General features: G+C 36.7%; 1 protein-coding gene across 1 annotated transcript in view; it reads left to right on the top strand.

Annotated features, from left to right (window-relative positions):
• The window catches only part of LOC129764441 (organic cation transporter protein), a 77,854-nt gene that overhangs the window by 26,247 nt on the left and 33,992 nt on the right, over positions 1 to 17,615 (top strand). The window contains exon 2 of the mRNA XM_055763519.1: positions 12,360 to 12,573. Coding sequence (XP_055619494.1) covers positions 12,360 to 12,573 — 214 coding nt within the window. The remainder of the gene's footprint in view (positions 1 to 12,359; positions 12,574 to 17,615) is intronic.

A 17,615-nucleotide genomic window follows, 5' to 3' on the forward strand; every position in this document is an offset into this window, starting at 1 on the left:
AAAGAGACTATCTCTTTCGCCTCGATATTCTCTTTCCATTTTGCTAACACCAGATTCAGAGCGGTTTCACAAGAGTGTCCCTCTCGATATCCCGACTGTTCCGGTATTAGCAAATTATTGTTATCTACAAAATGCATCAGCTGGACTTTCACAACAAGTTCTAACATTTTTTTCTAATATGTGAAACATATTAATAGGGCGGTACTCTTCGGCTTTATCCGTTCCATTAACTTTGGGGATCGGAATCACAAGGGATTCCTTCCAAACCGTTGGCACGTGCCCAGTTCGTAGAGATTCATTTATTAGGTACAGTAGATCGTGTCCAATGACTTGAAAGCAATCTTGTATTACTTTTGCGTTGACATTATCGATAACAGCCGATTTTTGCAATGAAAAACTAATATCTCTTAACTCAGCAAAAGTGATGGGTGAAAAACAATCTAGTCTACAATTGATATTAATCGGATGTATTATTTCGTCAGGTTCACTGACCAAGCCAATACTTTGGTTGATCAGCAGAACACTATTGACGAAATAACTGTTGAATTTATCGGCAATAGTTTGGTCTGACTGCTCTTCTGACCCTTCGAAAACTATGGATCGCGGTACACTATTTTTAGAATTTAATAACTTCCATAGTTCTTTGCTATTATTTTGATGTTCATTGATTTTCCTCTGTATATATTCACTTCTAGTCCTTTTCAAGGCCTGTGAATATATATATTCCGCGCGAAGGTATACCTATTCCAATCATTTTCTAAATTAGTCCTTATAAACTTTCTGTACTTTTCATCTCTTTTGCGTTTGAGACGCAGCAGATCAAAAGAGTACCAGCTGTTCGAATTGTTTAATTCAATATATTTTTCAACCACTAATTTATTGGTTCACTCTCTCAGAATATCGGTTAGAACAGCTGCTTTATCATTCAGATGTCCCGTCATTGCCTCAAAATCCAGGCTTATCGAAACAAGCTGAGACATGGCTTCTTTGGAGTATCTATTCCAGTTTTTAATTTTTATTCTATTTCCATCACGGTCATCCTGTCCATTCTCAATGTAAACAAAAATTTGTGTCATGATCAGTTATTTTGAATTTGGCCTCTGTAAAAGAATGGACAGTAGCAAAATTTTAATACACGTGATCTATTAGAGTTCTACTATATTCACATATTCTCGTAGCTTCGTTAACAGATTGTTTTAAGGTAAAGTAATGTGATAATTGTTTCAATTGATTCGAATATCGGACATTAAGCCAGTCAATGTTAAAATCACCAGCAATTATATTTAACTTACTGCAATCAACAATGCTTTCCCACCAGTTTTCCAAAATATTTAGAAAACGCTGGTCACTAGAACTGGGGGAATGATATATAATTCCATAATTCCCCATCTGCATGCCTCTTTCAACTGAAATTGTCAAGAACCAGTTATTTTCAACATCTTCGTTTAGCAGAATGTTGAATTTGACTGATTCTTTTGCAACTTTATAGCCCGGAATTTTGTACTGATCATATAATCTTCATCAATTATGTGAGTTTCAGCCGTTCAGTTTTAACATAACATAACGTTCATCTACGGGAAGAGACGAATAAAACAAAATAAAGACGGGCTCATATTGGACCATTCCTTCCTTGGGTTTTCCGCTTACCAACACATTTGACCTTCCATTTTTATTCATATAGATAATAAACACTAACATTGAATATAAACAACTCACAAATTTTCGAGTAATCATCGAGTAATGTAGCATATCTGCAGGTTATTTCAATATACTTTGGGGCGAACGAAACAAATGTTAAAACAATTGCAAGCAAGAAACCGGCTGTGCGTAGATACGTCGGTTAATCGTTCGATTAATTCGAATAATCGAATACAGGTCGGACTCGATTATCCGGAATGTTGATTTTATTTTCACTCCGGATGATCGAATTTTCCGGATAATCGAATCATACAAAATTCAGTCGGTAAACGTAAAATAACTACTGATTTATTTGTATGTTGCAGTGTCGTAGCCAGAAATTATGTGGCGCCCTCTCGATAGGGAGGGGCAATGTTTCGAAAATCGAAAAAAAAAATCATCGCCTTCTTACAGCTCATGGGCCAAAATATTATTCAAATGGTCAAATCCAACTACTATCCCTCTTACGGGTGTACAATAAAAAATGAGTATTCCTTCAGTGATATAGTAAAAAAATAAAGTTTCAGGTAATTCAGTATTTTTTATTAAAAACACAACGAATGTTCTTAAAAAAAAGTCAGTGAATGTTGGCAAAGGGACCGTGCTCAGCCGTACGGCGCAACTTAATGGAGATACTCTCAAAAGAGCGCTGGACGGCACTCCGGATGCGGATGCAATTCCGGATCCTCGTGGTCAGCAGCTTGGTGTCCGTGGCCCACCAATTATTCTTGTACACCAGGGCACTGAGGGAGCCGAAAAAATCCTCGAATCCTGGCACTGGGCCAAATTGGTCGGGTTCCGTTCCTAAGGTACGTATGGTATCTGTTTTTCCTCGAGGTACGCCAATGTCTTCTTGGCGTAATAGGAAAACACCTTGTCCGGTACTTGCCATCAGAATGATGGTCCTCTAAGAACGGAACCCGAATCTTCTCAGCCACCACAGCAAGAAACCATGTCAACCAAGTATCAGTTTGTGCTTTTCCTCGACGAAGCTTGATGTCTAGAGAACCTGTTTACGGTGCTCCTATGAGTAATGGATAACGGTACTCAGTATCAGATAAAGTAGTCACCCACACAAGCCAACGCACAGTGCGTTGAATGCATAGGAATGTGGGATGAAAATCAGCAGAATTTGGCCATTGTGAAACTTTGGTGTAATGGAAAAGATTGTTCATTAGTATCAGAACTACTGTTTGCATAAATGTCTCATGTTGTTTGAATGATCGCATAATTGTCTCACGGGACAGAATCTTTTTTTATAAAAAAACATCACATTAAAATACATTTTAAGTTAATACATATATACTACCGTTCTACGCATAGTTGTCCCATGTTACTTTTTGACAATTTTCACTTTTCTTCATAACACGATGTTTTTATGCATAATCTTCCGGAAAAAATACCAAAAAACTTATTGTTTGTTCCCAGCTTTTCAGAAAACAACATCAAGCTCAATTGTTCTATGTTGATAATCTAGGCATAACTGTCCCTATATGTATTATTTGTAGATTCATAATAAATGAATCGGTTCAAGTACAAGAATTTTATGTCCCGCTTTCAGCAGGACTAATGCAGTCATTTCTAGTTTTGAAGAACGAACTAGTTCTCAAACAAATAAAAAAAGTTTAACAGAACACGTGTACACGTTGTTAGTGAATGCCTGATAACAATAAGATTTATATTCTGGAAAGGTGTTGCAGATCACTCCCTTCAAACGATGTTTTATGCATAATCTTTCGGAAAAACACCAAAAAACTTATTGTTTGTTCCCAGTATTTAAAAAAACAACATCAAGTTCAATTGTCCCATGTTGTTATTCTAGGCATAACTGTCCCAGTATGTATTTTTGAACCGTAATCAAGCTTGATTGATTCAATTGAGGGGAGCTCTTCACTTCACTCTTCATTCTTCATTAAACAATAGTTTACTATTCATAAAAAAACCCGGTGTATTGCCAAACTGAAATACTCAAAGCTTCCAGTAGACAAACATGCTAGAAAACTTTGATTGCGTTTTTCTCAGTTGCTAATTTTGGAACATGGAACAACTAGGCGTAGAACGGCAATATATAGTTCACAAAAAAAATGTTTATTTTCAAATCTTGCATGTATCACTGCTTTTTCGAGGAAAAAAAATCCGACATTTTCTTCTATTTATTCTAACAAATACATGGCTGAACATCACACTGACAAATTGCTTCATGGGTTGAGGGAAAAGTTCAGCACGGGGCGTATACGGCACACTTGGCAGGAAGTGTGTTAAAAAATAATATCCCAAATAATAAAGTAAATAAAACTTTCCATTTCATTCAAAAATTCACTCATATCCGTTGGGATGGCAGAACGCTGTGTGTAGCAATAAAATCTATACCGGCTTGCCCCGGCAATCCATCGGTTCAACCAGGTGTAAAGCGTAAATATTAATACGGAAGCACACCGGACCATGCGGAAGTCTCGCTGCTCGCTTCTGAAAGGCGCAAAATTTGATTAACTGCCCTGCTGCCACACCATTTCGATTGTCTTGCCCAATGTTCTTGCGCTGTTCTGTGGTATCCCTCGGAAAACAAGTTAATCTAGCTTGAAAAAAGTAAGCACAAGTTTTTTTTGTGTGTCACCGGTCACAGCCCACCGCCACCTTTAAGTAGCCGATTTTAGAACGGTCGATTTATGTTTTTTGTATGGCGAACGCACCCTAATTAAGTGCAACTCGATTGGCTCGTTATGGACCATTGACAGGTACGGCAAACAAATAAAACGGCATCTAATGGTGGGGTCTTTTTTCCGCGTTTATGATATATCAACGGGGTTCATCGAAGCACTTCAAAAAATAGGGGAGCGCATTGTATTTTCGTTGTCAATTAGTACTATTGGCAAATGTCGAGACGTATGTTTTCTTAATTATCCGCAAAGTATCACAAGTCTAATGACCCAAGCACTTGAACCGCCCTTGAACATGACCGCCAGCGGCGGAAATTTACTGCTTTGACTAAAAAGTTACGCCCTGTTTCGGAATTTTGAGTTATGACTTTGTGTAAAGCTAGCGTGAAGTGTTAATACCTGCATGTTACTAAGTGATTAGCGAAAATATTGACACGCTAGCTTCAACTATTGCGATGTAGAATTAACTAGCCCCGGCTTTGTTGGGTTATATTTTGTACGACGGTCTAATTTGATTTTCCAACTATCGCATAATACGGCTACAGGTTATTTCCAGTTTGTTGGTTGAATAATCCATATAGCACAATTAGTGTTCAGGAGATGTTCCACATGAGGTAATCTGTGAGTAATGATGGAATTTTACAGTCTTCAAATTACCTGTATGTAAGACTCTTTTATTGAGTTATTTCAAGATGTATTCAAAGTATCTTCAATCTATAAAAACAATATCCTGCTATATAATTCGTGCTGATAGTGTTTTTGCTCTATCATTCATATTGTTTTGAACATTATTATGGTTACATATTTCATAGTAACTGAAATAATTTATCAGCGTATCGTTTTGTATATGTAAATGATAATTAATTTGCCTCGGGGTAATACTATTCTAGTTGTCTTGGGAAATGAATTTAAATTTGAACCCCTTATTTACTGGTTAATTTCAGGTAACCAAAAAGCATTACGAACCAGCATGTGATCAAATTTAGATGCTTCTAAAAATCATGCTTATGGTAACTATATGACCTACTCTACTGCTAACTGCAGATTTAATGCTTTTTAAATGCAGTTGTGCAATCAGAATGCATACATACAAATGCTTAAATGCAAATATAATATTGGTTACTGCATATACTCAAGTTTGATAGTCACCGGGGATAGATCAAATATAACATCAAACCTAGAGTATCATCCATGACAACACAAGATTCACTGGATTCTATCTTCCCACAGTTTTAATTAAAATAACGGAAGTACCTGTCACAGAGACACACCTTAGCAGAGATTTAATAGCATAACCCTCCGGCTGCTAAGACCCACAGAAGGTCGCTGCTAAAACAAATCCGATTCGTTCGAGGCGCGTTCGGCAAAGCAAGGAACCGTTTAACATTTGTTCTTTCACACGGCTTTACAAAGCCCATTCTTGACCTTCTCGTCACCGAATACTCGGACCCGTCGTCGCTTATGAGTCACGAACTGCTGTTATGCAGCCGGCCAATTTATATCTTCCAATCTCTCATTGAGTCGTTTCGTGGTTCGCTGGGCTTCCGCATCGACTCGCGTTGTCTCTCTCGGTTTTGGCATTTTCTTTCCACTTCGCGGTCGACCAGATCAAAACAAAACTAACAAATCAACACTGGCGCGGACTTTGTCACGATCCTACGATGTGGAGCAATTAATCTGCCATTTTCAATCAGCAGCTTCCAACGGCACTCAGCTGATTCGCCGCATGTGATCAATGCTTGTTGATGATGGTGATGATAATTATGATAGTTATTCGCAATTGGCAGTTGCAATGCCGGTGAATTCAACAGTACTCATTACGAACGTTTTTTTTGGTCTATTTCCACTACCGAGACGACATGTAACATAGTTCTGATCTTATTCCGGGTCTCAATTAATTAAATTAGATACTTGATTAGTTAATTGTTAAGAATTAGCTATGAATATTTGATTTTCTGCAACAACCGGAAACATATTATTGACGAACCCAGATTTCAAAACAATCATTATTGTCGGTTGATCTTAACTACCGAAACAGCGAAGAACCAATTATTATGTTTGAGAATTATTTGTAAACATTTTTAAATGTTCGATAGTTATTGATCTTAGAGACAAGAATACTATGTAGAAAGTATTAATAATTAAAACGTCTGGGTATTGTGCAGATTGGCCAAAATAAACAAAAGATACCTCTCGATTGTTATTGAACGTGTTCTTTCGAGTAGAACCGACTACAATTTACGAACCAATATATGTTTGCGACTCCAGTATCCTTAATTTAAACAATTTGCTCAATGTTCAAAATAACTGATGCATTAACCCTTCTATACTCGCGCATTGGACTGTGAGATCGAGAAATCAATAAACACAACGATAATCATAGACGCTAAACATATTAATTCACATTCGGCTGATTCTTTACGAGTTGAAATAATAATCATATTGTTACAATTACTATTAAAACAAGTAAAAAAAAGCAATTTTACCAAAAAGCACCTTCAACTTTTTTTTAACTAGACAACCAATGTTGCGGCTCAGTTTTCTCGAAAACGGCTGAACCAAATTTGAAGCCCCATTTAGTTTTATTTGAGAACCCTTTAAAGTTTTATCGGAATCAGTCCACAAGTTCGTGCATATTACACTAAAAAATCATGGAGACAATAGATTGATCAATTTCACTCCAAAAGTATGTTTTGAAATTTTCCAAATTAACGTTTAAGGAATTTTTTTCGCCCAACCCTTCAGAACATTTTATAACCTTGGTACCAGTACTGGTTTTAATAAAAATTGGGAATAGATTGAACAAAACATTTCAGAAATATTTACGTTTTTACCTCCGTTTTACGGTAATTCACAACGATTTTATCTGCGTTGTTGATGTTTGTAAAAGATTGATCGCCATTATCAGGATTTCCTCGTTAATATATTGGATATCCACCTACGTTTGTGATCGTGTTGTTGGAGAAATATTCAGGAAGACGCTTTGTATTTTAACCATCTGCCATGTGAGGCGGTAAAAGTTTCAGATCACCGCATGGACCATGAATCAAGTTTTTTGTAATAACAATATCGAACAGTCCCCTATTCGAGAAACCCATTGATTTAAAACTAAAACGGATCTCACAATTCGATTGAACTCGATTTTTGCATTCTGGAATCCGTTTGACTCAAATTCCATCGCGCGATGAAAATGTGACAATCTTGCTTTGACGCGAATCAAACGTCAAAATAATTCATTCGTATTTTGGAGTAATTTACTCTTTATCAGATTACCAGATCGAAAGCAATTTTGAATAGTTTAAATTTGAATGAAAATTATTACATGAGGTTATTTAAATTCTTAGGAGACATAGTCCTGACCCCAAATTAAATATTTCTCTACACAATTGCTTGCATTTGCGCTGGAGCTTTATTCATAATATGAAATCATTATCAAACACAATTTTCGTTCAAGATATTCCGAGATTAGATATTAGAGTTCATTTTCATTTCTGATTTATGTTTCAAAAGCGTATTTATTCTTCTTTTTTATTAACTTTTTTCTGCATAGGGTCACACTATTCGATACTAAATATATGGTATCTTTATCCTAGCACTATGATTTATAGTTTACGACCTATTCTGCATGATATTATTACAAGACTACGCTTACTTTATTTTAGTCCTTTTTGTCACCGGATTGAACGGAGAAAGAATAAGGGCGTCGTTAGATTCATACTTGCAAAAATAAAATACAAATGTTTGACTATCTTATAATGAAAATGATGTTAGTTTGTCCACTTTTTTTGAATACTCTAGTTCAGCGCACCTGTGTCGAATCAGGTATATAGTATACTAGCTGATATATATACTAGCTGAACCGGCAAACTTCGTCCCGCCCAAAATTGTTTTTTTTGTTATTAATACCTTCAAACATTCACATTTTCTTACTATGTGCAACTTCATGGGTCCAACCGCAGAACTGTTCATTGATTGATCTTCTATTCGACCCCTTTTACTATAAAATTCCTAGTATTTCTAACAAAACACAACATTATAATATTAGATTATTTTCAGACACAATTCTCGTTCAAGATTTTTCAACCACTTGCAAATAACATGGAGGAGGAGTGTATTCGCCATAGAAACGTTTCGTGCCCCGTAATCTTCACATGCCAAATATGGCTCCATTTGCTTGATTAGTTTCCGAGTTATGCAGAAATTTGTGTTTCATTTATATGACAGACCCCCCCCCCTCAGAGAAAGGGGAGAAGTGTTTATTCACCATGGAAAAGTTTCGAGTCCCCTAAAACATTGGCATGACAAATTTGGCTCCATATGCTTGATTAGTTTTTGAATTATGCAGAAAGTTTTTTTTTCATTTGTATGGCAGCTCCCTCTTAGAGAGGGGGGTGGAGAGTCTAACCACCATAGAAACATTTATTGCACCGTAAAACCTTCACATGCCAAATTTGGTTTCATTTGCTTGATTAATTCTCGAGAAATGCGGAAATTTGTGTTTCATTTGTATGGCAGCCTTCTCTTAGAGAGGGGGGTGGAGAGTCTTACCACCATAGAAACATTTATTGCACCCTAAAACCTTCACATGCCAAATTTGGTTTTATTTGCTTGATTAATACTCAAGAAATGCACAACTTTGTGTTTCATTTGTATGGCAGCCTCCCCTTAGAGAGGGGGGTGGAGAGTCTAACTACCATAGAAACATTTATTGCACCCTAAACCTCAATATGCCTAATTTGGTTTCATTTGCTTGAATAATTCTCGAGTAATGCAGAAATTTGTGTTTCATTTGTATGGCAGACCCCCCTTAGAGAGGGGGTGGAGAGTCTAACCACCATAGAAACATTTATTGCACCCTAAAACCTCAATGTGCCTCATTTGGTTTCATTTGCTTGATTAATTCTCGAGTAATGTCGAAATTTGTGTTTAATTTGTATGGCAGCCTCCCCTTAGAGAGGGGGGTGGAGAGTCTAACTACCATAGAAACATTTACTGCACCCTAAAACCTCGATATGCCTAATTTGATTTCATTTGCTTGAATAATTCTCGAGTAATGCATAAATTTGTGTTTCATTTGTACGGCAGATTTTTACGGATTCACATGTTTTAAAGGTTTATGAAATACACCTATTATTGCTGTCAATGCGCTCCTCATTTGAGCAAACTTTTTATCAATCACCAGATTATTATTTGGTACATATTCAGACCTTTCTGGATTATAACACTTAAAAATTTTGTAAACATCATGCTACAAGATAAGATGATGATGATGATGGCCTCGCCTCCTTCCCCTACAGAGGTTTGAGCAAGATGAGTTATCTAAAAGATACTTTTTTCCAACATTAAAATCAGTTTAGCAAACACAAAAAACAAACTGATTCTATTTACAGATATAAGATCAAAAAATTGTAATGTCAAAAGACAAGCCAATACTCAATCATGTCCGCCATAGAGCCAATACGGTCCCGGAGGCCCTTGCAGCCTTGTTTTGGAATGACTCTGAATATTCTCATTCAGAAAAATCGAGAGAATTTCCTTTACGAAAAATTTTTAGACGACACTCAAAAAACTTTCAATTTAATATCCTTTATATCTGTGCCACGCGAGCCACGCAAAAAACTTTTGTAGACTATTTTCTTTCAACTACTACAACTATAAAAAATTACAAAATAAACATAATAATAGTCCATCATCACCAAGATGACAGACATAATAGAGATCAATACAAATTAAAAAAAGATAATAAAAAAATAAATAGTCTACATAATATAATCCGTTCAAAAAAGCTTCGTCAGGTTCATTAAAAATATTCAAACCAAATTGCAAAAAAAATGCCCACATTAAATTATCCGTTCGTATGAAACTTCGACGGTAAAAATCTTCGTCATAAAAATTTTAAAAAACTCGTTCCGCTGTTAATAAATCACAGCTTTCACGTGTGAAATACAGTGCCTTATAAATTCTTTAAGTGTTGTTGCGCATTTATTATGTCTTGACAATCTTAATCATTTAATTAATGCATCTCGACGACATCAATTCTGATCATGGTTTGTCCGCAATGAGTTACATATAGAGGTGGAGCAGTAAGCGAAGTGTATCTGTATTGGCAAGCAAAATATCGTGTCGTAATCATTTGCATTCTATATGGAATGTATATGGAAGAAACAAAACAATGTTGAAAGTACTCACGGTTGCATGATAATTTGAGTCAAAATTCTCATGAAATCATTCAACTGGTTGTTTTCTAACAGGTGACAATTATATCGTGGCTTATTTCGATTATTCATGTGGTAAAAATGTCCAGAGAGCAGTCGAATGCTTAGTTCTCGAAAGCAGTAACATTTTCGGTGAAATTCTGATTAAATGGCGATTATTATCTCACAACATACACACCGACACTGAGAGTCTTCGAAACATCAACTTCATAACGATAAAATATGGAAACTTCGTTTGATTCTATGAACGTGGGGGAGTGAAAATGGTACATGGAAATATCACTTTTATCCGTCTTTTTCGAAGTGATTTCACAAATATTCACTTCACGCTATCACATTAGCCTCATATTCAGCTGGAGCTCTACACAAATGTATGTTTTTCATTGATAAATTACTTCCTGAAAATAGCATTTTCACATGGATGCGGTGGGCGATCAATGATAAACACAACGACTGACGTCACTATTTGCAAAATAGTTATGGCAGCGCATGCTATGTCGCTCGAAATTCGACCATCTTCATTACCTTTTTTCCAGGACATTAGTTTGTCCGTTAGAACTGCATAAATTTAATGCAGCGTAAAAATAATGTTTCTTCCGAGCATGCAGTTGTGGTATGTTCTGATTCTTACCCCAATGAAACCTCCATCGATTAAAACGTTTTTGTGTTATTTCAAAGCCTTTTCTAGTTTCATGAATTATATTCAGTTGTTTCTTTCAGTTAATAAAAGGAAAAAAGTCGAATTACGTTATTTGGATTGGAGTATCAAAAATTACTCTTTTTTGAGGAGGCCTTCTTAGATGACTATTAAAAGTGAATGAAGTTGAATATAACATATTTTCTGGAGTTTTTTCATTCAATTATATCCTCTTCTACAATTAAAAAAACAATAACTCATAAAAAGTACACAATAACAATATTATAGAGAAGTTCAACTTTAGGTCTGTGACAACGTGCGCGAGTATACGAGTTATGATTACAATGCGACCTCATATTTCATAAAACGTTGTTTCGAACAGGTTCAAAGTTCCGATCCGACTGCTACAGGATTCTCGACTAGTTTAACCGTAAAAATTATTCGCACTTCAAACCGATCTACATAAACCTCTTTCTGCTAGAAACAACAACCTAGCCTTGAAACTTCCTTTGCACACACCAATCGGTTCAGAATTCTAAGGACAATCACTTTTTCGTCGTCGTTGTTGTTGTTGTTGCAAAGAACGCGCCATTCAGGGATGGCTCCGAGAGAAGTTCAGCTGCTGGGCACACATGTTTAAAGTAAAAAGTGGAAAAACTAGATTGCCATACCTGTATATTAAGCTTAGTGAGCCTACACCATTTGCGCCAGTTGCAACTCGCTTCGTACGACGACGACATTCCTTTTCGCTAAGAAAGACTTATTATAAACCTATGACTTCCTGATCCCGATTTTGCTCGGAGAGTCGATGCTCATAATGTGTTTTTTTCTCCTCACATTAGTTGAAGCTCATTTGAGACTGTTTACAAACTCGTGATGCATGAAATGAACGCGTAAGCTCGTGAAAACAAATTGACATGGCTTTTAAATTAGTAACAGATTTATTGTACCGGAACCGTTTGAGCTCAAGTTTATTCACCCACCGATTGAACGCAGATATTCATATTTATTGCATATGTTTGTGTAGCAGCTATAGTATTTTTTTCTAGGCTGTCGTATCCCGGTAACGGGAAATAATGATCAGAAATAATCAAAAAACATAACATAAGCTTTTTAATTATCACCACATATGCAGCTGATTTAAACTTTTTTTCCATTCTCATATAATTTCAGACGTGCCTTAGCAATTCCTGTTCACTATGAGCATGGAACTGAGTTTGACGACGGTGCTCCTACCTACAGCAAGTGTTCGATGTACGCAGTCAATTTCACCGAAGTATTGGCTAACAACATCCGTAAAGCCGATCCGTCGTGGCCTATTCAATCGTGCAAGCATGGCTGGGAACACAATTTCACTGACGTGCCATATGCGACGGCTGCCACCGATGTAAGTATACATCCTATCTTAACAATTCTATGTATCTTTGCTCATTTAAAAAATCTTCGTTAAATACAAATCGAATGGGGTTGATTAACACTGACACAGCTTAACACGAAATGATAACTAAAAACTTTAGAGGGTTACATCAGGACACGAGCTCATTTTTGATGTGGGACTACAAGAATATTAATCCAATCCGCTTGTTTGTCACTTCAGACATTTTTTCAGAATGCATCGAAACTTTCGAAATAACTTTTGAGTGGAATGTTCTTGTGATGTTGAAAATGCTGCTTAGTAGAATAAGAAGCTTAAAGAGAGTAAGAAGCCAGTTGCCAAGTTTCGTTCCAGGTCTACACCAAGGGCTGCCAATTTAAAAAAAAACAAATTGAATATCCAGCTAGTTTTCCAGCATCTTATAGCAAAATTACATCTCCAACGCTCCCAAAACATATTTTACAAAAAAATAATCCACAAATTATACTATGAAGCACCTCACGCAGAACAACAACAAAAAATCCAAAGGAAATCAGTTGAATTCCAAATTAACTCTCAGTTGAAGCTGGCTAGATTTTTTTTCCCTCTATTATAGTGGCTTTCAACACTCTTGGCTGGTTCGTCACTTTTACTTCCATTTTTGGAAGAATGTCGGGAGTGAGAATTGAACTCGTGCCCTTTGCGTGAGAGGTATAGATGTTATCACTACGCCAAATCGTCTCCAGCTGGCTAGAAAGTTTTCGCTGGGTAGAAAGAAACTAAAAATTGGAGAGGGTGTGTGTGTTGAGTTATAGAAATTTCAATCTATTGCAGTTCAACCGCCTCTAGCCTTGAAAAAGACTAATTTATAAAACTTAAACTTAACGTTCAGCTGATTACTAGCTAGATTACTACCGAATCGCGTGGAGGCGATCTGGCGTAGAAGTAACTTCCATACCTCTCACGCAGAGATCACGAGTTCAATTCTCACTCCCGACATTCTTCCAAAAATGGAAGTAAAAGTGACGAACCAACCGAAATGTGTTGAAAGTCACTATAATATGTTAGTCCTACGTCAAAAATGTCAAAAGCACAAAATGTCAAAAACGACATAAAAACGCTCTGTATCATTTCATCGAATTCCTCCTCGGAATTGAAGTTACGAACAAAATTGCATCTCGATTTCATTCACCACACAACACATTATCGTTCCCGAAGTGCTGTTGACCTCTCGCTTTTTCAAATGCTTCCCTTTTACGCTCTGGCCGTGTCAGAAAGTGTCCATCGTGATCGGCTTTTATTGCAATATTTGCTCTCTCCATAGCGTCTGTTCATATGTGGCACTGTTTGTCCTTTGCATTTGCATTTTAAGTGACCGATTCGCAGTAATTATACATGGGCAGAACATATGTTAGGAAAAACTAAAAATCTCTAATTGCACTATATATCATATCAATCAAATCTTAGAGAGTTTTCGATAATTTGCAAATTGCAAATAATCAAAATCCGTTCGAAGCAAAAACAGTTCTGAACGTTAACATTATTTCATAGAAAAGTGAAGTTTTCTTATTTGGTACCCCATAGACGTATTTCTACGTCAAAACGAAGCTTTATTTTCCTTCCTCATGACTCAACGAGTTGATACAAGGTGTATTTGAAATGCAGCATTAGCGGGATCAACTCGAAATTTTCGGCTAAAAAGTTATTATAAAGAGTCAATCTTTTCAAGAGTCCATCAGGCTGGTGGATGGTAACACAAATACCGATGGTCCTTCATACAAATGAAACATAAATTTCTGCATAACTCAAGAACTAATCAAGTAAACGGAACCAAATTTGGCATTTGGAGGTTTTTGGGGGTAAGAAACGTTCCTAAGGTGGTTCAACACTCTTCTGATCTCTCTACACCCAAACTAGCGTTGGCAGAAAACTTGCCATCTTTGGTAGAAAAGATGCCATTTCCTGGTCATGAGAGTCAAATGCGCAAATAATGAGCTATTTTGAAGCTTAAAAATGGTTTGTATGTATGCGAGCAGACATCTCTTTCTGTTTTCTTTACTCTTTTAAAGGAGCGTAATAATATTACACCTCATTATAAAATGAAGTTGGAAGGTGTTTTCTAAGCCGATAAAGAAGAACATGAACGAGAATATATCTTTCTCTGTCTGGGCCGTGTATTTGGCAAACTATACGAAAAGCTTTCATATGCTTTCATTTAAATGTGTCTCCTGTTTCGCTCCCACATATTGGCTCTAGCATATATATTATACAAATGATATACATGTATTAGGGAGTAGAACATTTTATGTTATCTTTCAGCTCATTTAATGTAATAAATCGGGATGCCAGAAAATGTGCTAAAAATTAACTTTGGGTGTAGGGGGGTTCCTATCGTGGTTCGACACTCCTTTCCCTCTCTAATGAAACACAAATTTCTTCATAACTCAAGAACTAATTCAGCAAACGGAACCAAATAGGAGGCAATAATTGGTGGTTTGACAATCTTTTCCTCTCTCTAAAGGAGAGGAGCCTGAATAACTCGAGAACTAATTAAGCAAATGGAACCAAATTTGGTATATGGAGGTTTAAGGGGGCAATAAATTTTCTATGGTAATTTGACTCTTTTGGTCGGGACGAAGTTTGCCGGGTCAGCTAGTTATTAATAAATGATGCAAGTTAATACCTACGCTGAGACGGAAAATTTCTTCTGGGAACTTAAGTATCTTTAAGGGAGAAAGATATGCGATATCATCCCTACTATGTGGAAGACTGTGGGATCATCACACCCATTCCTGAATCCATGGAGAACACATCTTGCAGCAGTGATTATAGACTTATAACGCTACTCATCTGCATGGGAAAAGTCATAGAAGGAAAGGCAAACCGAAATGCTAGAAAGGGAGAATCTCTTAAACGCTCAGTAGTTCAGATTTCGCTCTGCTAGGAGAGCCGATAGTTAGTTGGTAGAACCTGAAGAATACTTCCATAATTTTTCGAGTTCATATTAGTTGGGATATAACCCCTTCTGAATATTACATCCCCTTTATCACCGAATCCTATGACCAGGTGTGACAGTGCTATATTTTGACAACGATATCGGGCTTTGCGGGAGGAATGATCGATTGTGATTTTGCCAGTTTTCTGCCTGCAGTTCAGATTTCGTCAAATTAAACACCCCATTATTCAAGAAACTAGAGAGCTGAGAGGCAGGACATTCATTTTTATAATAGCATAACTGAGCACAAGGAGCGCAACAGATACCCCGTGGATAACTTTAGAGAGGGAGAGAGGGTGGCGGTGTTCAATTCCAGTAGTAATCAATCTAAATGGTATGATGAACCTGCGGATCAGCTAAGCGTTTAGCATCAGGAATTGATCACTGGATATCGACTACGAGTCGCTCAAACGGATGTTAAACGACCCCAACCTACATAGTGGAGACATTGTTATAACTTGAAAAGCGCGATGTCACAAATTCGCCTTTATTAGCGCGATTCTTCAAGACAACTGTGCCACCAAATTCAAAAAAGATATGGACTGTTGACAAAATGTTGTTGGTAAGTGATTAGATAAACGATTGCGAACACAGGAACACAGGAATCTAATTATATTTGCATCGAATCATATAAATTCAGCTTAGGGTTCAGACAGTTGTAAAATAACGCCGGAACTATTTTCAGTGACGTGATTAGCAGCCGAGGGCTGTCGTAACACTTTCAGAAGTTTACTTTTCAACACTACCGATTTTTCTGCGAAACTCTGTGTTTCGTTGAGTACATCATCTGCGTGGAACTAGATATAGAATAAGTAATTCAAGCGAAATTGATGATAATGTGGTCAAGTAGTAATGTATTTACATCTGATTCTATAGTTAATAAACACCTACAATTTGGTTTTTTGAATGTTCCTTGCATACCCAATATAACGAAGGTTATAGAGTTAGCATGCTCTGCTACTAGCAGCAGAAAATATCTGCAACTGGTGCTATTTATAACACAACAATGGAAACCACATGTTAACTGTTCCGCTGTGTGCGGTCCAACTGTGAATATTCGAACAATAGGAATACTTTTGAGCCGGGAAGACGATATTCTAGAATTCACAACATGTTATCGATAAGATCAAAATATACAATAATAAATTCAGCTCTATCACAGCTGAAGTGATAAATGAGCCTAAATAAATAAACAGATGGAATAAAAAAAATCTCGGTCAAAATATGGAGTAGAACTCATCATCTGAAAATTCTCCGAACTATGGCGAAAATGGTTTTATATAGCATCGAGAACAACGGTCAAGCTGAAGTACTGTGGCAGGACAGAGACAAGGAACTGACGTTTTCTGTAATCTATAATTTTTCGCAGAGGAAAAAGATCACCATGGAAGACTAGGTCTCTAGACATTAGTACCTGTTGCATGCTGCATTTTCTTTGTTTTCTCGAATTTCCCTTTTAAAATAAAAAAAAAAAAGAAAGGAAGCTTTTTTGGGGTATGTGCACATTATACTCCAAGCACATTATACTCCTTCATGGGTGATAAATCCAAACGTTTTCCTTTGTCATTGAAATCCCATCTCGATTGTCAAGAATAGAACGAATCTTCCTCCCTAGCACCACTGTTCGCGAGTTCACTTTTACTGTCCTTGCCTGTCCCGAAACAACGAAAGGTGAGGTAAGGGCCAGCATTTCATTCCAGACAGAAAAATATGAAACATAACCTGGATTCATTAAACATAGGCTGGCTGCTAACAGAAACAAATCATCGTAAGCCAGGGTTGCCATGAATTATATTGCGGAATGTTTTACGGCCAAAATTTTCAACACTTTTTGCAATTTTTGTTTTATTTCAATTCTAATTAAACACGCTTCATACATTAGAAGGTGACTATTTTAATGGAATTCGCAAAAAAGTACAAAACTTTCGTTAATCCATACAAGAGGTCCAATGTTCCACCATCTTTTCGAACATTTCGAATAATATCTAATCAATGACCCGTGTAATATTGTCTTCCAAGACCTAAATCGTTGCTGCTTGGACGTCCAATTTACGGGTCCAAAACGTAGTATTAATTGTAC

Source organism: Toxorhynchites rutilus, chromosome 2 (assembly GCF_029784135.1).
Source record: "Toxorhynchites rutilus septentrionalis strain SRP chromosome 2, ASM2978413v1, whole genome shotgun sequence".
Classification (NCBI taxonomy): Eukaryota; Metazoa; Arthropoda; class Insecta; order Diptera; family Culicidae; genus Toxorhynchites; species Toxorhynchites rutilus.